At 39.6% G+C, this 23,690-nt stretch overlaps 1 protein-coding gene across 2 annotated transcripts in view; it reads right to left on the bottom strand.

Moving 5' to 3' along the window:
* Positions 1 to 20,442, bottom strand: part of CREM (cAMP responsive element modulator) — a gene marked incomplete at both ends in the record, with an annotated part of 31,752 nt that extends 11,310 nt beyond the window's left edge. For both annotated transcript variants that reach the window (XM_082015342.1, XM_082015341.1), the window contains 5 exons: positions 5,575 to 5,720; positions 5,863 to 5,954; positions 10,086 to 10,232; positions 19,628 to 19,751; positions 20,402 to 20,442. In XM_082015342.1, coding sequence (XP_081871468.1) covers positions 5,575 to 5,720; positions 5,863 to 5,954; positions 10,086 to 10,232; positions 19,628 to 19,751; positions 20,402 to 20,442 — 550 coding nt within the window. The remainder of the gene's footprint in view (positions 1 to 5,574; positions 5,721 to 5,862; positions 5,955 to 10,085; positions 10,233 to 19,627; positions 19,752 to 20,401) is intronic.
* Between the last annotated feature and the right edge of the window lie 3,248 nt (positions 20,443 to 23,690).

Here is a 23,690-nt window from a genome sequence, read left to right as displayed (position 1 = left end):
AGATCAAGTTGCTCAAAGCCCCATCCAACCTGGACTCGAACACTGCCAGGGATGGAGCATCCACAACTTCTCTGGGCAACCTGGTCCAGTGTCTTACCAACCTCACAGTAAAGAATTTCTTCCTAATATCTAATCTAAATCTACCCTCTTACAGTTTAAAACTGTTATCTCTCTTCCTATCACTATACTCCATGATAAAAAGTCCCTTCCTGTAGGCCCCCTTTAAGTACTGGAAGGCTGCAATAAGGTCTCCCCAGAGCCTTCTCTTCTTGAAGCTGAACAACCCCAATTCTCTCAGCCTGTCCTCATAGGAGAGATGCTCCAGCCCCCTGATCCTCTTCATGGCCCTCCTCTGGATCTGCTCAAGCAGGTCCACATCCGTCTGATGTTGAGGGCTCCAGAGCTGAACACAATGCTCCACATGGGGTCTCAGCAGAGCAGAGTATACAGAGGCAGAATCACCTCCCTTGACCTGCTGGCCACACTTCTTTTGATGCAGCCCAGGATGCGACTGGCTTTCTGAGCTACGAGCGCACATTGTCAACTCACATCCAGCTTTTCATGCACTAGTACTCCCAAGTCCTTCTTGGCAGGGCTGCTCTCAATCCACTCATCACCCAGCTTGCATCCATGTTTGGGATTGCCCCAACCCAGGTGCAGGACCTTGCACTTGGCCTTGTTGAACTTCAGGAGGTTTGCATGGACCCACCTCTCTAGCCTGTCAAGGTCCCTCCAGATGGCATTCTTTCTCTCTAGAGTATCAAGCACACCACTCAGCTTGGTGTCATCTGCAAACTTTCTGAGGGTGCACTCAATCCCACTGTCCATGTCGCCGACAAAGATGTTAAATAATATTGGTCCCAATACAGACACCACTCACCACTGGTCTCCATCTAGACATCGAGCCCTTGACTGCAACTCTTTAAGTGTGACCATCCAGCCAATTCGTTATCCACTGAATGGTCCACCCATCAAATCCATATCTCCTATTTAATTAAAATACTCCTGGAACTTTTAGATGAGAACCCAATTGCCAAGAAGTAACAAACTTCTTTCTCTCCCAAAAGATATTTAAACTACAATTATTGTCATTGTATTTCAAGTGGTCTGAGATGGTACAAGAGTCATATATATATATATATACACACACACAGATTCAGGATTGCCAACTCCTCTGACTTCACTGTCAAATTCACTGTATTTGATGACACTCTTGACGGTTCAGTTCTGGTTATTGATATATATATGATATATATCAATATGAGTTTTGGAGATGCTGATTTCCAATGTTCTTTCTTGACAACAGTAGGTTATCTTGAAAGTGCAACATCAGATAATAACACTTCGAAGAGCACTGAGATACTAACAGTTGCTTAGTAAACTCTTATTAGTAAATTAGACAATAGTAACTACTAGAAGCTCAGCTAATTTTTTGAGAGCGCAGTAGAGTTATCTACCAAAACTGCCAACAGCAGCTAAATTAGCCTCTTTTTCCAGCAAATGGGGAATTCCTCTTATGCCGAATGAAGCACAGAGCCCTATCTGCTGTACTAGAACAGGGTTCAGCATGGACGTCTGGGTCCTACCCTTGGAACAGGGAACGTATAATGTAGGAAGTAGCTGGATGCTGCACACAGGCTGCATAAGGGGTTAAGGAGGGAAAAGAAAGGAGGAAAAAAAAGACAAAAAAAAACCCCAACATGATGCTGTTTCCGTCTGGCCTCCAAAGTAGGAAGTGCCCCATTTTGGGGCAGGGCGGAAAAAAAGAGAAGCAAGAAAAATAAATCCTTGTCTCCTCTATTCTTCATGAGATCCAGGACAAGAGCAGGTTCCCAGCAGCATGTCAGCCTCCCAGCAGCATGTCAGCCTCCCAGCAGCATGTCAGCCTCCCAGCAGCATTTGTCACCTCTACCTCCCAGAGAAGTTATACACAGCCGAATTCTGTCTCTCACAGAGTTAGCACCAAAAATGGTACGTCTACACCACCACGGTACCATACCACATAAAAAGCAGTCAGTTTGGGTTCCTGAGCAGTAAAACATCAGCACAGAATCATACAAAGTTCTTGGCTTCACAGTGAGCCTGGGTAAACAATTATGTCACAGCTGTCCTGCCATTATTCATTCGAATCACAATCCAATACTTTCTAAACAAGAGTGGATTAACTCTAGTAACTGTCTCCCTTACAGAAGCTCTGTTGGAAACTGGACCTTCTATGAAGAGTATAGAACTTTTCTGGACAGTCCCTGGACTTATACATCATGCATGTGGATGGATGTAAGTGGCATCTTCTCTTCTAGCTAGGACTGAAGATAACACTAATACCATTCTCTGAGTATAGTCAACAGGTCTAATCTAGAAAAATCAGATCTTTCCCTCCCTTCCAAACTGGGAAAAACAGCTAAAGCTGGTCTTTCCCAAAAGATTTCTTAATTCTCCAATTGCTAAAAACCTGTCCTAAGACAGCAAGCAACCCAAACAGATGGCAAAAGAACTAGCAATCTTCATTTCCCTTCACTGTTTCAGACAGAACATCATGATATCCACAAGTAGGCAATGGGGTGGGGAGACAGTTGATTCACACGCTCCCACTGAACAAGCAACTCTTGCATGGTTAGGCCACCACCACAGGTGAGGCAAACCAATTTTTTTTTAGTATTCAATAACCAACATGACAGAACTACAGCCAACAGAGTAGGTCTGTAGTCAGATCAGGCTACAAGGCTCATACAGAAGATACCGCCTTCTGCAAAACTATCCATTCCCCTTACAGAAGGATAACACATATGTTGATGGAGGTAACTGGGAAAGACATTTTATCTAGCTGGTTATGCCTGTCACTCTGTCTGATTCCATAAGCCAAAGCCAAGAAGCTCTGAGAGAAAAGATATCTGGAAACCATGGCAACATACCGTTTTGCCTGGTAAAAAGTAAGCAAATAACAGTCATCACTGCTGCTAACAGAACAAATACATTTGTTTTTCAGAAAGATTTACTTATCAGTTCTTCCAAAAATAGTCATCCCAGACATCCAGACACCAACATACAGTCAAAATTATCTTTTCAACTAAATTGCCTTTCCTATGCAGGAATAGAGAGAACAGTAGAGAAAATAAGGAATCAGCAAATGTAGCAACATATGATATCTGTTTTAAACCAGGGCACAGTACAGATGGCTGTAGTGACACTGCAAAACAAGTTCTTCATTGCCATGGACGCTGTACAAGCTTAATGAATAAACTGCTGCACAAGAGAACCCGTGCAACCAATGCTGGCCAAGAAGAGAGGAGTACTCACATATAATAATGGTAAGCAGAAGTAAAGAGTTATTGACAGGAGATGTAAAAATAAAAGATTCATATAGTGACCTTCTGCATCATATCCAGGCTGAAATCAACACAGAAGATGCTGCATTCCCACACAGTGTTCCTGGTTTTACCTAACAGAAGTTCCTGAGGATCACAGGCAGCCAACAGGACAGCTGCTCAGAAATGCTGCAGATGTCTGCCTTATACATGTAAGGACTAGAAGTCAAAAGTCAAGCTCTCTTTGGTAAATTCCAAATTAAAACCCCCTCCACTACAAGGAGATGATCAGCCTTGCTACCACTTGGTACCAATTTTTCCTAACCAGAATTGGAGAGAACACACAGACTTCACTGAAGCAAAAGATACGTGATATTTTAACTGACAAAGTTGAACCTAAATTTAAAAAAAAAAAAAAAAAAAAAAAAGAACTAATAAATTAGGTAACAAAAACCATTTCCAGGAAGACAAAGCTCTCAAAACAAAGTTTCTGAGCCAGAATCAGGACAGTCCATGAAGGCTGACATTGCATCCTGAAGCAATGCCTCATTATGGCCGAGAACCTTTTAAAAAAGTTAAATTACCTTAAATATACAGCACGTTTTAGGCTGTGACTATAACTTCTTAAAAGAAAAAGCAGCATAAAACAGAAATCTTCTATGCTTGGCTCATGCAAAAGCCAAGTTTAAATTGAGATAAATGAGATTTAATTAAATTTTTGTGGACTCTGTTAATTCAAGCACATTGTTGGTGATGCTCTCTGTTGCTTGATTTTTCAGAAGTAAACGTCTGATTGAACAAGAAAGCAAAACCTGTGAATTTCATTATTCTTTTATACACTTCCCTGTCACTATGATTTATAGCTATGTTCAAATTAAAACATCCTTGATTAAGAATCACCTCCTGCCAGACATTGGTAGTAAAAGTAGAACTCTGGTTTCCTATAGGAATCTACGATTAAGAAACCTAAACTCCTATTTCCTTAGAAATCCTAAAGGTTTGAAGGCTCACTAGAACACTGTACAGACGCTATAGCATTTCTTTTTAAGTCTTGAAACTGCAAATTATTTTTTTTAACTAAACCCAAGCCAAACCAAAACTATAATTCAAAATTTGAAGAAAATAATTTTATTTGGTGAAGAATACCGCTAGATTCTGTACCGGATAACTATAATTTAGCATGACCACAAGTCCACAGAAAAGAGCGCTTCAGATGTTGAACATCATGAAGCAGACATTTATTTATGTCTGTACATACCCTTACAGAAGGGTAAGAAAAGCAGCTTAGGAGCTCAAGCAAAATTACAGTCTATGCTGAAGGCAAATTCTGCTTTCTCAGAGTTGATAATTACTTTAGTTGCATAGATTAAAAATAACAGAAGAATTCTAAGGGTGACTAGAATGCAACTGGAGAACCATTCTATCCTCTTTCATACACTACTGCTATGTCTTAATAGACTTCCTCTGTTATCTTGTTTCAGGAAAAAAACCCACAGCATTTCTTTTTCAATTTTCCTGTCATTATATCAAAGGAAGAAATACCTGCATTTCAGTGTGTCTACACATGAAAAGACATGGGAAAAAAGGTAACTGTAGGAGTAAAGCTTTATCCAATACATAACTGGAAAAAGGAGTTATCCCTTAGATGAGAGGAAGGAAGCTATGGGGAGCGAGTTATGCAACACGTAACATAAATGCAGGAATAAAAAAACCCGACAAATCTATAGAACAGAACTGTGAATCTAACTTTTAACTTGCATTTGGATGAAATATCAAATGTTGGAGGCCACAATTTAGGTTAATTCTGAAGTTAAAGTGTTCATACTTGACGATCAGAGAGGAAGAGACATAGTTCTTTTAAGAAAGAAAATTCAAGGTTAAGAAATAATTTCATATTCCAACCTTGCACTTTAAAAAAGTCTAACTCACTAACTGTCACTTCATGTAATGAATAGGACTAATACACTGAACATTCACATAAAACTGTCAATAGTTTTCATTTCACTTGAGCCTCACCTCCACATTTTTAATGCACAGGAGTTCTAGAAGCACTAAAACTAGCAACCAAAAAACATGACAAGAAACAGACTAAAAGTCTATAATGCCCATTAGGAAAAATTAATTATAAAAGTTGAAAATATTTATAAATACAGAAGCCCTCATTCTTCTTCACCAAAATCCAACAATTCTACTTCATTACGGAACCCTTAGAAACAAAGTTGTTCCTATATATGTGCTGCAACATCACATAGTATCTTTGCGAACATACTGTATTGCCCTGTGTTAGTATGATACAGGCTGGTTGGCATGGCCATTGCAGAAATTCCAGAAGGCGCTCCTTCATCTTCTGACTTTTCTTCTTCTTCAATCTTGGGTACTGCAGGAGCATCTGATGAGAGTTCATTCAAAATTTTTCTAAAAAAGAATATAAATAATTTTATATATGTGAAATTTCGTTTCCATGAGGAAACTAAGTCACTGGCTTTTATCAGACAGTTTTGCTGTAATATATAAGCTGCCTTTAAAAACCAGCAAAACCAAAATAAAAAGCCCTTACCGGTATGAAGGCCTTCTTGAAAGTATTTCCCTACGTTTTTGAGAATCAATTATCCCTTCTGATTCTGCAGATTCATGTGCAATCGATGCTACCTGCAATAGCAAAGTTTCTGAAATTCGTAACTTCATAAAAAAAGAAGATAGCAACAGAGTAAAAGATTATTTTTTAAAATTCCTTCCATGTTTGCATATAGGAAGTTTATGCACTTATTTATCACTAATCATGTGATCTTGGACTTCTTTTTCCAAAGCAAATCATAAATTATGAAGTTAGCAACACATAGCCACTTAGATGACATCTTCCATTTGAAAAAGAAAAAAAACCCTCAACAAAATAATCTGGGTTACTTTTTTGTGAATGACCACTAGAAAAAGTACTGAAGACAGAAGATAAAAATATTATACAACTTAATTAGCTTTTAAAGTCAAATTAAACATTTAAAATACAGAATACTGCAGTAATGCACCTTAATGCAATACAATACAAAAGCCTCTTTACAACCACACCAAAGCTATTTAGAAAATAAGTTTATTTAAATATACACATTTATTACACTTAACAAACGTATTAATAAATACAAATACATTGCTTAGCGAGTATTGATTGTGTGAGTTTTAGAAACCCTGGACAAGTCCATAATGTCTCATTTTCTCAGACATTCATTAGTAGTATTTTCACAGGTTCTTTTTCTCTTAAAATACCCAAGACAACATTAAGGCCCGGAGCTGAATCACACTCTTTACCAGCAACTGTCTTATTACACAGAAATGAAAGTGATTATTGAACAAGGAAAACATGCTATTTTCTTCATTCATTTAGCTACTCTGAACTATTAGTGTGAAAGATTTCCAAACTGAAACAGTGCAGAAAAGTTTATGTGAAAAGGCCGTTTTCCACACTAAGACAGACCAGACCGCAGTTTCAGAATAAGCAGTGTTAAGTGAACACTCAACAAACATGAGTTAAGTGACTAGAAGGCTCAAGTGTTCAACCTGGGTGCAGTGGAGGCTTCCTGCAGCTCAGGCAAAACAAGGAAGAGCTCTAGAACTGAGGCAGCTGCCAGGCCTGAGTGCTCAGTGCTAGAAACAAAACCTGCTTGACCTCAACAGAAAAGGATTGTTTGGAAGGCTCTGGAAATTTATAGGCTTGGGTCACCCCAACTCAAACCTATGAAACTACACTTTGAAAGAAATACAGGTTATTGCAGAATGAAATTGTCTCTTCATTTGTTAATTTTATTACATTCCAGTTCTGTGTAAAAATATTTAATGTAGCCTCATTTTGCTAGGTAATACATAGGAAACGTCATTAAAACTCCATGCCTGCCTAACAAAAAAAACCCTACCTAGAAATAATGAGAGGTACTTCTGTGTGTCTGCAGATGTATAGCTCCGAACCAGACTTCAGAGCTGACTGGCAGAGATACGAGAGCTTCAAGAAGTTTGTATTCATCCTTTTGCAGAACGGACCAATGCTGACCAGCAAAGAGATCTTCTGAAAGGCATTTCTCTCCAGTGTCCTACAGCAAACTGTTTGTGGATTGACATTCAAGCCTCTGTCATAAACCTTCAGAACTAAGACAGTATTACACAGCTGAGAGCCTGGGCATCCTATCTTAAAAGAGGACTCTCATTGCGGGGTGGTGGGGGGAAGGGAATAATTTAAAAAATCTGTTTGTCCCAGGACACAGCAGGAAAAGAAGACCTTAGTGCCTTTTAACCCTCCCATTCCACTAGGGGTTACCAATAGCCAACCCTAGTTTATGAAGATGGCCAAAGAAGTCAGGAACAGTCATATTTTGGGAAGAAGGTAAGGAAATTGCAAGACGATTTAAGCATTTTAATGCGGAAGAGGACATTTTCTGCAAGAAATTTCAAAAATTCTAATTTTCATCAAAGAGATAAATTTAACGTTTCGGTTTGTTCTGATAGCAAGCAACCATGTTCACAATGCTAACCAATGGAAACCTTTGCCATTTTTTCCTGGGCATCATTCAGACTTCAACTTTACCACACTGCTCCGCATTTTAACAATTTAACTTCGAGCTCATGTTAGTCTGCCAATACTTGACACATTACAGGGGGGAGCAAGTAAAAAAGTCAAATAACAGTAACAAATATCTGACAAACAAATAACAATAACAAATATCTGAACTTCAAACCCTCCTATAAGTAAAACAACATTAACAAAACAGTAAGGAACATTTTTTTCCATCCCAAAACCAACAGCATTACAGGAAAAAATTTTGAACACTTTCCAGTTTAAAGCTGCAGGTGTTTGAGGGAGAGGTCATGCAAGCTTTAACATCAACCTTCAGCATAGTTTTTTTTTTTTTTTCTTTTAATTAAACTGATATAATTTCCCAAGTTCCCCACTGTCTGGCAGAGATAGGATATCAAGTTAACGACAAATGATCTAGAGGAAATGGCAGGTGGCAGGATAAAGTACTTAAGAGGATCACAGAAGGGCTGAACAACCTCTGTAACAGAGTCTTTTACAGCATCTCCAAGCCCTTCTTGTGGATCCACCTTATTTGCCATTAGCACACTCAAATGAAACCAAAGCAAAACCCTGGAACTAACCAGTCAGTATTAAACAGGACACAGCCTTCCTGTCTCTGCTCCTTTGGGAAAGCCAGAATACACTCAACACAACAAATAGTCAACTTTCACTCCCCTAAGAAGACACAGCAGCAGCTGGCAAGATATTCCTGAGAAATTCCTCCTTCTGAGCTTTGGAGGAAGCCCTCTATTTTTGCATGTATGTCCTAACTATACTGACTTGCAGAAAAGCAGTGATGGAATGGGAATGACTGTAACATGCTTATCTGATAAAGTCAACTCTAGTAAATAACAGGTAGGAAGAGTTCCATGAAAAAAAGTATTTATTTTGAATACTCTGATTTGACTTCAAGTTTGACCAAACCCAAGTCTCTTGCCATCTATTGTGCCTGTCAATAGTGATCTAGAATTTCAAAACATCACCAGGTCCCATCATCTACACCTACTGCTTACAAATAAAATATTCAGTATCTGGCCAGGGTTTTATTCTTTTTCTCTAATGTCTAAGATAAATCATATGTACATATGCCTTTTTATTTATTATACTTGAAAGCTACTAAGAAGTCTCAAACAGCCAGGGGAGGTTTAAATTAGATATTAGGAAAAATTTCTTCACCAAGAGAGTGGTCAAGCATTGGAACAGGCTGCCCAGGGAGGTGGTGGAGTCACCATCACTGGAAGTGTTCAAAAAACATGCAGACGTGGCACTTCAGGACATGGTTTAGGGGGCATGGTGGTGTTGGGTTAACGGTTGGACTTGATGATCTTGAAGGTCTTTTCCAACCTTAATGATTCTGTGATTAAAGGCGGCTTCTCAAGAACAGTGACAACGCATGTCTTTTCCGTAACGTGTTGCAATGACTGCAGGTAAAACAGTTCACACATAACAGGCGTATAGCCTCTCTTACCAGAGATATCAATTCTATTTGCAAAAAGCAATTCTGTTGACATTTCACAATCAGACTTTAAGAAAACTAGAGCAAAGGCATTCTTCACCAATGGGAGGCGAAGTCATTTTCAAAACACTGCAGGTTCATTCTCTCTAGCCTTTTTCAGTATTTAAAAGCTTTGAAAACTCTTAAGCATTTTGCATTGGTCCCTGTTTTCTAACATCAGCAACTTTAAACATGTGAAGATTTGCCAAATAAATGTCTATTTTGAGGCTGCCCTTATTTTTGGTCTTTGCATATCCACACCCACAAAAAGCAATCCCAGATGCTCTAACAGGGCCTGCTAAAAACAAGGAATTATTCTGACTGTAATACTTCTACTTCCATTACATCCAGATGCTCTCCAAAAATACAACATGAGATACTTGCAGTCTTATTAGAAACATGATGTTCATAGAATATCACAAAACAGAAAAACTGCAAGATACGCTAAAGTAAGGCCTTGTTATTACACAAATTTGCTGTTGTGTAAGTTCAGGGTTCCAAGACACAATTTCTTAAAACATAAACAGGAAGCATTAAGGAATCGCTACACAATGCTTGTAGAGCTGCTACGGGTTGGCAGTTTGCCACCTTCTCCCTGCCATTTCCCACACCATATGAGTAAACCTGGCAGCACTGGTAGGAATGAAGAGAAACTGAAGATGGGGTTTGGGGAGAAGAGTTATGAGGCACCAAATATTCATGAAAATGTAACAATAAAAGAGCTAACCTGAACAGCTTGCATGTGTGGTGACTGAATGACTGAGGGCTGTGTGGCTTGAATGACACCCTGGACATGAACAGTTTGACCAGAAGGCAACTGCACTAGAGTTACAGCTGGAGATCCTCTTCCAGCACTTGATGCAGCTACAGAAACCTGCAAAAATTACAATCATCGTGTTTAAGTAACATGCCTTAAGACTTCAGCAAATGCTTTTAGAAGTTATACTAAAACTGGTTTTGATGCCATATCTAAAATAGCTTAGATGTGTGTAATTATCATACACGGAAATAAACTAGTTTTACTAGTAAAAGTTTGGTGTGTATGTTTCCAAATGGTATGGAAAGCTGAAAACTGTCCCCTAACAAATTGCAAATCTTTTTTTTTTTTTTTTTGTCCAGAGACTTCATGTTTTCTTTTCAATTAAAAACAGCCCTAAGCTATCACACACTAAATCTGCTGTCTCTAGAATGAAGGTTAGGAAGAACCTCAAGAAATGTAAAAAAAAATAACTATATTCACTGAACTGGTATGTTGCTGCAACAACATACAGGGCAGAATGTTCTTAGTCAGGAAATAAAAAATAAAACTGCTTTGGTTTTGCTTTGCTTGATAAGCAAGAAGTTACAAAACTCCAGAACTGCTTTGGTTTTGCTTTGCTTGATAAGCAAGAAGTTACGCTTTTCAGATAGGTGTCTCAGGAGACATAAGAACTTTTCAGATAGCAAAAAAACCCCAACTGTTAAGTAAAGCAATACATGGATTTGTAAGTTGATTTTCTTTACTAAATTATATATTTATATATCAAGAAAAACAGAGTTGGAGTGTATCAGTGCTTTGATACAACAACAAAAATAAAGGACAGCTGAATCTTCTTTAACACTAGCACAGATGATGAAAGTGTTCTATTCAGGGATAACTTGATCCCTTTTCCTGATGACATTTTAGAGCACACACAGCCTTCCTCAGCCCTTGGCTCTCAACCATGGGTACTGAAGATGAATACATTAAGAAACAGCTAAACACCTACGGGCTAAGAAATTGTTCAATATTTATATCATTGCTGTTAAGTCTATTAAGAGAAACAAATACTAAAGCAAAGGGGAAACACTATGATTGATTTCAAGTTCTGTGTGATGAAGCATGTCTAAACTCAGAAAATGAAGAGAATGACAAACATAAATCATACAATAAAAAGAGATACTGTGTTTTTCAAAGCAAATTGCATTGAAAAAACTAATTTCTAATTCTGCATGTGTAAGAATAAATGAAGACTCGTATCTAAAATTCTGGTATCATTCCCTTCCTAGCTTTGTTCTCAGCCCCACAAGGTATCTGGTATGACCAGGAATGGTAAAAAGAGGTGACAGTGAGAAGAAAAACTTGATGAATGCTGAGTATATTAAAGAAAGATTTGTATTTTTCTGTATTCACACCGAAGTTTTTTTTAAATTACAAATATTAAAGAAGCTTTCATTCCTGGTCCGTAAGCCATTGTTTCTCTAGGAAAAATTCCTGTCTTGCGGCAAGCGAAAAATTTGAATTACTATTAAGATGCACTACTATCAAAAAGACCAGATGCTGGCTCAAATTATCTTGAAGAAACAATGCTTCTAGGAAACAGAGACAAGATCTTGTCTACATTCACTATATAATTGTTCAACTGTTAATCTCTCTAATAATTGTTCAACTGTTAATTGTTCAGGAAACTGAACAATTGAGAGCATTTCTAACCCTGAAATGGAAATGATCACTCCTGAAATGGCATTAAATGGCAACATGCAAATAGGACATACAAACCTTTTTCCCAATCTATAGAACAAGTATTAATATTATCAGGAATTATTCAGATATAGATATTTGATACTGAGATCTAGAAAGTCTCAAGAGATCTGAAGAGTACAATCTATTTTGCATCAAAGCTGAGAGGAAATGGCCTCAAGTTGCACCAGGGAAGGTTTAGACTAGACATCAGGAAAAATTGGAGAGAGTGGTCAAGCATTGGAACAGGCTGCCCAGGGAGGTGGTGGAGTCACCATCACTGGAAGTGTTCAAAAAACATGTAGACATGGCACTTCAGGACATGGTTTAGTGGGTATGCAGGTGTTGGGCTGATGGTTGGACTTGATGATCTTGAAGGTCTTTTCCAACCTTAATGATTCTGTGATCATCCTAAACCCAAGCTTCAAGGAAAGGGCATGGAGCAATCTAAATGTTTACAAAGCACGCTAATTTTTCAAAACCTTACAAAGGCAGTTTCACCAAACATTTTGATTTACTACTATCTTTGTGAGAGCTGCAATCTGGTACAATACTCTGTGTATCAAAAAGAACCTTCTGAGTACAACACACACAAAACATTACAAGGTGAACAGTTTATGAGCTTCTTTTTAGTACACAATGGGTCAGGCACATATAATCAGGAAGCAAGCCAGTACTAAAGATTAAGAAACACCACATTCATTTAAAAGCTCCTTATTCAGTATGACCAGACAAGAAAGCCACACTCAGCTAATACTCTTTTAGACTAAAGTTTAGAGTATCACCGCATAAATTGTTTTGTTCCCATTAGTTCAGATAGGAGATTAAATGGGGGGGTAGGGCTGAGGGAAGAGGAGACAGTAGTATTTTAAAGCTTGATCAAAACAAAAGTGATTTCTTTGTTCATTTATGGCCATTTCAAACAACTAAATTTGATTTGATCACTGTTCACTGAGTTTCCACAAATATCCCAAGTTTACACAATGTGTAACCTAGGAACTTTAAAATGTCAGTGATTCTTTTGTATTGGGTTGTTTTCTGCAACTAAGAATGAAAAAAATCTTTCCAACTTCATATTCTGCATCTCTTTTATAAATATCAGAAATTATTAAAACCATTTCAATTCACATGTCCCTTTGTATTGTTTTCAAATTGAATATTCCCATGTTAACGGAAATACTACAATCTTTTGACGCTATCATGCATAAATGCTGACTGAAACAGACTTGGCAAAAAAGGACTTTCTGACATCAGTGATGAGCGATGCTGCCTTTAACATCATTACTTCAAGGGCTGTCTGGCACAATGACTGAAAACAATCCACAGAAGCAACTCAGGAACACGGAGGGTGAGGGGAAGCTTAACACATTAAGCACCTGGTTAAACAGCATAAGGTTATGTCCCTGGCAATGGCAGAGACACCTTGGGTGTTGTAATGACCTTTTGGGTTCTACAATCTTAGGTATGCAACAGTCAGGTCTAATAGCTTCAACAAATATAAACCATGCATTCCATCATAGCAGTATGGTCCCATACCTCATACGTTTGGAAATGTAAGTGCTCCCTCTTCCAAGAGGGGAGAGGAAAGTAGTCAACAGAAAAGATCATGAACTACCTTCATACTGAGGCATGTATTCTTTCAAAGAGGCTACTCATCAGTTATCTGACCTCAAGAAGCATTGTCCATCTGAACAGTTATACTGTGGATGTACACACTCTCATCAGCCAAGGTCAGATAACTTTTCCCTACAGAGTACTACAGAGGTTACATTGACATTCAATCCCTCATACCTTTAAACATTGCTGATACGAAGTACACAGTGCACAGCTCCATCAGATTTCTGTCCCTGCTGTAAGAATCTAAACACTGCAAGGACTCCAGAAGTGAAAAGTACTTCTGGAAAAGGAAAAGACAAGGCAAACCCATCCTGGATTCACCTAATAAAAGAGCAAAGGACTCAACATGCTCAGGCACTGAGTAGCCTGTATGAGGAAAACCTGAAGACAGGTAAGTTTTGGTCAGTTACAAAGCCAATGCCAAAAAAGCAGCACATAGTTTTAAGGAAGACGAGGTTAGGCTGATTTCAGCCATTTGGTGACAGTGTACATACCCTTGAGGAAGCATAAAATGGCGACAAGGCTGCAGGTTTATAATGCTCTAACGTCAAATTTGCCATATGTCCTGGATTTGGCAGGCTGGTTTTAAAGCCGTATTTACAACAGCCTGGTAAACTTCTACAGGGCTCAATCTGTTGGGAGCAAGGTTTAACACAAAGTTTGATGCCAAGAGCCCACAAGGAAAATACCCCTTAAGTGCTAAACCTGAACAGTCCCAGCTTGCAGTGGCTATGTACTCCTGGCTCTGGCTCTGGAAAACTCCCTCTGCTTTCTCTGACAACAGTTCTGACGTTGTAAATCCTGACCCATGTCTAGTTCAGGGCCAGCACTGAGAGGTCAACAGATCATCTCTCAGACCAAGATAGCAGAGAGCTATACTGATAGAACATGACAAAGTTTACACAACCGATCAAGGATGTAGGATTAAAGAAAAAAAAAAACAAACAACTGAAAGTATTTTTGTCAAATCTGAAAAGGGTCTAAGTACATTGCTCTTACATTTTTGTAGTTACATTTAGCGTAGCTGAGCACAGGGCAACACAGACTGCAATATGGCCTCTAGAAATCCTGAAAAGGGAATATCTAATTTGTCTTTGAATACTAATGCAGCTGTAACTGTTCCAAGATACAAGTTTGACTATCAACATTATCAGAATATTTCAATTCAAATTAACTTCCTTTTAAGAACAGCCCTATATGTATTAACATAAGACCTGTGCATGTGAGACAGAACCCATGGAGCCTATCTCAAAAGAGGCTGAGAAATTTTCCACCTTGCACCTTTGTTCTTCCCTGAAGAAAAGGCGTCAAGCTTCTGTACAGGTGCTCTGAACATTTCCAACAGCTTTTGAAGATAACCACCACAATTTTTACAAATTAGTATTTTCTTACCTAATTCTTTCAGTCTCTGGATCACCAAAACAATACCATGTCAATTCATTAACTGGCTGCAAGTGAGGCATGCAAGAAATTAAACTATAAATAAGATCTTATTCTACATTAATTAACTTTATTTTAAAACTAAGCTCTTAAAGACAGAAATTGTCAATTTTGCCTCAATGGATGAAAGGTGCATCTAATTTTTGCTAGTTTCTAATTTCCTGATTTTTGCTTTTGCAGAAAAACTAATTTTACTTTCATCACCAGAAAATTACAGGAGTATATAGCAATATGTATTACACAAGCTAGGGGGAAAAAAAAAAGACGTTATCTTTTTTCTACTAATAATGTATAATAGGTCCTCCTTAGCATTGGAGGTTTTCCTGTCACACCACATCTGGGCTCCAGCCCAGACATTCTTAATGTCTCCCTTCCCTCGCAACAGGGAAGACATTAAGAACGTTTCAGCACAAAACAATGTCTGCCCTCTAGAGATTATCATCTTATTGAATAACTTGTCCCCCTTTTTGAAACTAAATGGCAGGTATTTCTTTAAAAAGCCTGACCTCCAGAGGAGAGAAAAACAAACTCACAAAAAAACCAACAAAAACCTCACCTTCTATGCAGTTGTACCCTTCAGCATTTTGCCTGGCCAAAGTCATAATTAAACAATAAACCAAACCAATTAAAAAAACCATGAAATTCCATCTGAACATAAAAAATCCTACCTTTTTTACTGTGAGGGCAGTCAAATACTGGCACAGGTGCCCAGAGAGGTTGTGGAGACTCCATCCTTGGAGATACTCACAACCCAGCCAGACACAGTCCTGGGAAACCTGCTCTGGCTGACCCTGCTTGCGCAGGTGGGTTGGACTAGATGGTCTCAAGAGGTCCCTGACAACCTCAACCATTCTGCGATTCTTTGATAATACACGAAAAACTACAAGTTGCGTATTAAAAAAGTGTATTAAAATGCTTTACTTCCGACTGAAGAAAGCCAAGGTTCAACAAATATTTGCCTAGAAACCTCCCCCCCACCGCCCCCGAGTTGTCTGAAGAGAAGCCCTGAGTTTCAGTAACCAGGCATTTTACCTCTCAGTAAGAACCAAGTCATTCTTTTCTCATATTTCTGCACATTTGCAAGAAAATTAGTAGGAGAGGCGACTGGGAGTTGGAGCAAGGTACATCTCAGTCAGTTTAAGTGGTTGGCTTCTCTTAACTGCACTCCTCCAGAGGCCAAAGAGGGAGAAGGAGCTATCGGTGCCCTTCTGTATGGGTCAAAATACACAGATGCCAGACCAACAGCACAGCCACGAAATTCCTCGGAAACACCCCGAGTTTTCCATCCCATACCAGCAAATGCAGATGGGAGATGCCCCACACGAGGTCCCTGCCTCGCGCAGGGGTTAACCTCTCAACGTCCGCCTCTAACCCTCACCATGACTAAGCGTCTCACCTTCAGAGCCTGCCAGGTAGGAATATAAGGTAAGAAAGTCCTCCTCATCATTTCAAAGAAATGTCACAAGGCCTTTCAGCAATAAGCTTTCCGTCGTGGCCCGTTTTACGAAAAGAAATGCTGTGGCAGCTCAGCCTTGAGGCGCCAAGGGGGTGGGCGCAGACTCCCAGCTGCCCAGGCAGGGAGGGTGGCAGTGGCCTGCAGGCCCCGGCGAGCGGCAGCCGGGGGCCCACGGCACTGCCGGGAGCTGAGGCGACAGGCCTGTCCGCTGGAGGCCTCTCAGCTTCACTATTTTTCACAGAGTGGCACAATTGCGTCAACCCCACTCTTCCAGATAGCCCAGGAGAGGGACATCGACTCCAGCTATGAGCGCCAGGCCGCTCTGACAGGTCCAGGCCAGGTTCCTACGCCGTCTGACCAAAAAGAGCGACTCCCAGATGTAAACTCTGGACTATTATCCTGTGCCATCAAACTGAAGTGCATGTGTTTAATTTTAGTGCTGGTTGATCAAGATCCATCAGTACTTCAGTTATTCGTTTTAACTGAAAGACCTGAGGCCTATACCCAATATGGCTGAACCTTCACGCACAGTACTCAAGCATTAAATGCAGATAAACATAAAAAGTTTTTTCCCTGGGGACCTAGATGAAGCCCTCCTACAGTATCAGCGACAGCTTTGTCTCTAGATCAACATTAAAAATTCCACGTGACAGAATTCACAGGTATTTTCTTCAGAGACTATTGCACAAGCCAACAGATTTTACACGAAAATCATCCTATGAAGTTTAAACAGAAATTTTCAACTGAACTATCAAAGAAAAAAGAAATGAGGGGATGATATCGACAGAGTAAACCAAATAAAATTCTTGCTTTCATGCTCAATTAAAAAAAAACAAAACCACCAAACAGTATTGCTAATGCTGCAGGTATCAAAACCACAACAAATGCCATAGGTAACAAAAACAACAAATAAGCATTCATAAATATTTTGCAGTCTACTTTGAGTCTGAAGACCCAACAAAAAGCAGCTGCATTCAGTCTTGAAAATATACCTGTAGTGTAAATCAAGTATCTAACATTCCAAACACATGGCATCAAATAACTGAGCATCCCTCCCTTAGATCAGACAGGAATCTTACCTACTAACTTCTGATGATGACGACATTTTTTTTTTTTAAATCAGTTCCTTTATTTCACAAAGGGTTTTTGAAGATCCTTCTAAGTGGTATGTACAGCTTCCTGAAGTTATAAATCTTAGTACTGGCAAGAACACTATTTCTCTCAAGCGCTGAATGTTTCAGTGCATATTTTTAATGCATGAGAATTATTACTACGCCATCTTTTATCCATTAACTACCAAAGAAGAATGCAGGTATGACTACCATACAGAACACACAAAGTGTATTTTTAGAACTCCACTGTCGTTGGATGCACAGAGATAAAACAGAATCACAGAATCACAGAATCACTAGGTTGGAAAGGACCTTTAAGATCATCAAGTCCAACCATTAATCCAGAACCACCATGTCCCCTAAACCATGTCCTGAAGCGCCACATCCACACGTTTTTTGAACACTTCCAGGGATGGCGACTCCACCACCTCCCTGGGCAGCCTGTTCCAATGCCTGACCACCCTCTCAGTGAAGAAATTTTTCCTAATATCCAATCTAAACCTCCCCTGGCGCAACTTGAGGCCATTTCCTCTTGTCCTATCACTAGTTACTTGGGAGAAGAGACCAACACCCTCATCGCCACAACCCCCTTTCAGGTAGTTGTAGAGAGCGATAAGGTCTCCCCTCAGCCTCCTCTTCTCCAGACTAAACAACCCCAGTTCCCTCAGCCGCTCCTCATAAGACATGTGCTCCAGACCCCTCACCAGCTTCGTTGCCCTTCTCTGGACACGCTCCAGCACCTCAACATCCTTCTTGTAGTGAGGGGCCCAAAACTGAACACAGTATTCAAGGTGCGGCCTCACCAATGCCGAGTACAGGGGCACAATCACTTCCCTGCTCCTGCTGGCCACACTATTCCTGATACAGGCCAGGACGCTGTTGGCCTTCTTGGCCACCTGGGCACACTGCTGGCTCATATTCAGCCGGCTGTCAACCAGCACCCCCAGGTCCCTTTCCGCCGGGCTGCTCTCCAGCCACTCCTCCCCAAGCCTGTAGCATTGCATGGGGTTGTTGTGGCCAAAGTGCAGGACCCTGCACTTGGCCTTATTAAACCTCATACAGTTGGCCTCTGCCCATCGATCCAGCCTGTCCAGATCCCTCTGCAGAGCCCTCCTACCCTCCAGCAGATCAACACTCCCACTCAGCTTGGTGTCATCTGCAAACTTACTGAGGGAGCACTCGATTCCCTCATCCAGATCATCTATAAAGATATTGAACAAGACTGGTCCCAGAACCGAGCCCTGGGGAACACCACTTGTGACCGGCCACCAGCCGGATTTAACGCCATTCACCACAACTCTCTGGGCTCGGCCATCCAGCCAGTTCCTCACCCAGCGAAGAGTAAACCCGTCTAAGCCTCGAGCCGCCAGTTTCTCCAGGAGAATGCTGCGGGAGACGCTGTCAAAGGCTTTACTAAAGTCCAGGTAGACAACGTCCACAGCCTTTCCCTCATCCACTAGGCGGGTCACCTGGTCATAGAAGGAGATCAGGTTGGTCAAGCAGGACCTGCCTTTCATGAACCCATGTTGGCTGGGCCTGATCCTTTGGCTGTTCTGCAGATGCCCTGTGAGCACTCTCAAAACCAACCGCTCCATAATCTTCCCTGGAACAGAGGTCAGGCTGACAGGCCTGTAGTTCCCAGGATCCTCCTTCCGGCCTTTCTTGTAGACAAAACGAGTATACATTTAAAATGTACTTGCAAAAAGATGAAACATGTTCTGTAAAAAAACTGGCACTAAGGAAGAACCATGGTCATTTTTATTCATTTTTCTTTTTTGTTATACAACACATCTTCAAGACATACACACGTTTTAGCTATGTTTGCTCTTGCAGCCACCTCAACTCTTTCAGACTCTATTCTCCATCTCCATAACAAACATAATCATCTTGGAAAAGTTGAAGAAAAAAACAAACAAAAAGTGCCTACTGATCATTTTGAAAAGCTCAGTCTCCTCAAAGTGTTACCTTTTAACAGACCTGATGTTATATGAGACCTTTGTTAAGTACAGCAGGCGTAGTTTTCAGTATACCTTTGCTGTATTTTTCCTATTTAATAACAAGACTTAAAGAACATGAGAACTCCATACAAATTGGTAATTTAAAAATCATAGCAGTTCTGAATATCACCTTATTGATTCTTCTTATCTTTCCACATTTCAGCTTACCTCAGATACTGGGGAAATCTGACTTCGGCTTGGCTGATTCTGAAGGTGACCAGCATCTCTCTCTGGCACAGCATCCACTGCATTGTCATCCTGTTGCGATTCAACCATTTCCATGGTCATCTGTCTAAAAGTAAGTACATAGACATCTAAATAATGCAGTACAGCGAGGTATATCAGGCAGCTAGGGAGAAAACAGCACTTCCACTATTTTATACTTAGAGCAGGCAACTAACAGAAAATAAATAGATTTCTCTCAAACTATCAGATTAACTGAAGTCCTTTCTTCCTGTTCCCCCATATTAATATAGCCAGGAGCTCTAAAACAAGTACTTTGGAAAGCTGCATGGAGGGGCAGCTCTGGAAACAGTTCTCATGCACAAGGGCACATGAGAAGGCAAGCACAGAGCCCCAGGGTTCTGTGCAGTGTCGACAGCGGGGCTGGGAGCGCAGCACTCCGGAGCAGCCCACCAGCACTGCCCGCAGCAGGTCCCTTGTGCCCCGCGTCTCTCACCGGACAAGCCTCAAGCTGACCAGCAGCCATGTCCTGCTACAGCCCTCTCGAACCTTCTGAGATACCGACTGCTGGCCTGGATCTATGCTTGAATTGCCTGTAAACTACTTGTGGCCTGCAACGATTCTTCTTGTTTTGCAGGTTTAAAAGTAGGGTAGGTTTCACAGAAGAATAAGCAGCTCCCTGATCCTCAATTTAAACTATGAGTTTAAACTCCACAGAGAAAGTTTCCAAATATATCTGCTATATAAAAATGCAATTACCTGACAGTTGCTTTTCCATATTTCTTGGCACATTTAGTCATAACGGAAGGTGTGTTTTAAAACAAAAGCTTGGGTCTCTTCGGTTCCCTTTCTCTCCTACCAAACCCTGCACTGAAGGTGCAACATTGAACAGGTGATGTCACAAACATTGCCATGGCAACAGGTCAGTTTACAAACAGAACAGAGACAGGACAGGGTCAGGCAGAGGTGGGCAGGACGCCCTGTGGGTGCGCGCCCACCTACACCGTACTTACACAAGGAATCAAGGCCGCAAAAGGAAGACATGATCTAGTTGTGGAATTTAAGCAGCAGCAAACCTCACTTTCTTGGGTTCAGTCACTGTAACTAGGGGATGGCAAGCCCAGCTGAACTCAGAGTTCAACTATTTCAACTGACTGATTGTTACTGCAGTTTCTTCTCAGGTCTTACACTGAGAGATGGAAGAGATGGGGAAGGAAGTCTGCTATATGCCTGACTCCAAGGCTCCTGAATTTAGTCCCACATGTTAAAAGTTAACTACATTAAATCAGATTAAATGTAAACCCAATTCCTTTTGCGGCACTATTTTACAGAATATTCCACAATCTTCAAGAATAAATTAAAAAAAAAAAACAACACCCTTTTTGCCTAGAATAAAGGCATGAAAATATGAAAAGGTATCTGCTCAAGTGATACAGAGAAGCATATTTTTAGCTTGTACTCCTCTAATGGTATTCTACTGACCAGACTTAAGAGTACTATGGCTAATGGTAGCCAAGTTCTAAATAATTCAAGATTTTATGGGATAATATCAGCAATTTTGCCAATAGAAGTTACATTCAGATTCATAAGGAGACATTTTACACCCAAAATCTTTCTACATTCCTGTCTTGTTAGTTACCACTAATTACCTTTTTCTCTATATACAATCTAATTAAAGATCAACTATGGGGAGAATGTTTTCACCAAGCTTTCCACCATAATTTTCCATAACCAGATGTTTATCTACTAAATAACTGGCTTTTTTATTATTGTTACATTGAATACATATATAAAGTAGGAAAAAAAATGTTCCTCCTTAGTAAACTAGGACCATCCATAGAGTCTCAAACACGAAAGCTCCATCTGGTTCATGTAAGAATGCCTCCACAAGCTTCTGAACACCTCACACACCAAGGAAGATTAAATAATGCATAGGTACTGGCAACATATTCATTGCAATCTCTTCCTAAAGATGGGAATATAGTCAGAATTAATTCACTTTATACAGGCCTTGAAGCATTTTCTTATCCAAAGCCATTTGCCACAGATAACCTACTGCTGGGGAAAAAACCAAGTATCTTTATACCCACTGAATGCATTACATAGAAATTTTACCTGGAAAGAACCATTCTTCATGTTGTGAAAAATAGGGTTTCCTTTCTAAATTTTAGCTTAATTCCTCACTGACTGCAGAACACTGTAAAAAAAAATTATTTAGTTTTACTACTTCAATTATCAGGATTTTTCTCCCAAAGTCTCTTCATCTGCTGTGCTCCAGTAACTGAATTAGCAAATAGCTATGAAAAGAGCATTAGTGCAGCAGAAAATCTAATAAAAAGTTAATCCTAGTATTTTAGAAAATACAGTACAAAGGACTGTATTTTTTAGATTATCTATGTTAAATTAGAAAAACAACAGCAAGTATTATACATGTCAGTGAAATGACAAGCATAATTAAGATTTATGACATACATGAAAAAATCAAGAATTTAAATAGATTTTTCCATCTATAATTGTGTATATTCTAACTTAACACAAATTATTGCCTATTTAAAATCTTTAGCAAAGTGGAGTAAAATGTGAAAATTTGCACACTGCTTTCAATTAGCACTTTTTTTGACTGTCATAAAATGCAACTGTTACCCTAGAACACAGGAAAATACTCTTTCTAGGTAAGCTAAAATCCACTTCTTTTTGACAATCTGGTAATTCTAGTATGTTTGTGAACAGGGACGTGACTAGAAATGGCCTCCAAATATAAAGACCTAGCTATAGCCGATAGCATACTTTCCAAATATAAAGACCTAACTGTAGCCTATAAAACCAAAACAAAAATAACAAAGGACATAAGTAATTTTAAAAGATGAACTAGTGATCTTGGCATAAAACTTCAATGAGAAAGATGACTAAAGACAAAACGTAGCGCATTAGCATCGTAATTCAGACACGTGACAAGATTATGAATCTTCAGTAGACGTAACCATAGCGGATTACTAAACCTGCAGGTGAAGGTCAGTCGCAGTCATTGAGCCCCCATGGTTAGAAGTGGTACAGCCACACGAGGCCATGTCACTTCATGTGGGTCTGTGCACAGCTCAAGACCACCCATGCTAAGAAACTCCTGAATTTCACAGCCCAGTCTAGGCTGGCACTGTCTTCAGCACACTCTCATAAACTCTCAAATTTCTATAACCTGAGTTGTACAGGTTTTGTATTTCCTGTGTTATATATTGTTTTACCATGAATACATTGAAGTGTTTTTAATAAATATATGTAAAAATACAGAGCAAGATCATAACACTGTTTTTTTCTAAAACATCGGTAGTATGGACTGTGGTAAGAAACAGTTATTAATCCAGTCCAGAAACAACATAAACAGTTTCCACATGTATCACAGTCAATCAGTCTACACTGCAAGGAAATTCTAACATATTTATTGCTTTTAAGTTTCAAAGTAAGAAAAATCTTTTGCCAAGCACTTGAAATCCTTTGTAAAACTGCATCAGTAGTAGTAGACATCACACTTCAAAGTTTACATTACCTTCCTCTTGTTTTAAAGGAAAACCAAGCAAACAGTTCTAAAGTATGTGGTCTTGGGTCCAGTTTAAAATTATATAATATTTTTCCTTTGTATGATTGATTATATATAAGCTTTAGTCTTATATTCAGTATTAATACATTCATTTCTTACATTTTCCACCGTGGTTGCTTACCACCATTGAACAGTAATTTTAAACATTAGTGTGGATTTTTAAATTAATAAACAAGTTACACCTCTCCCTTCCTATAAAAAAAGGGGAGGGGGGAATAGCTTTCCATAATGTGGGCAAAGATAACTGCTTCTTCCTACAAAATAGCAAAGAAATCTTCAGGATCTGGCAGGAGGTTTAACTGTTAACTAGCTAGTAACATTTCAATATATATTAGCATGTGTTTAGTACTAGAGTCACCAAGACTAACCTACAGTAGGTCAGTAGCAGGTAAACACTGATTAATAAGATGTATATGGTGCACATGAAAAACTTCTTCCGCTGATTACAGCAGCATC

Source organism: Phaethon aethereus, assembly GCF_964289735.1.
Source record: "Phaethon aethereus genome assembly, chromosome: 2".
NCBI lineage: Eukaryota > Metazoa > Chordata > Aves > Phaethontiformes > Phaethontidae > Phaethon > Phaethon aethereus.
The sequence above is the reverse complement of the archived record's forward strand: the minus strand, read 5'-3'. Positions and strand labels throughout refer to the sequence as shown.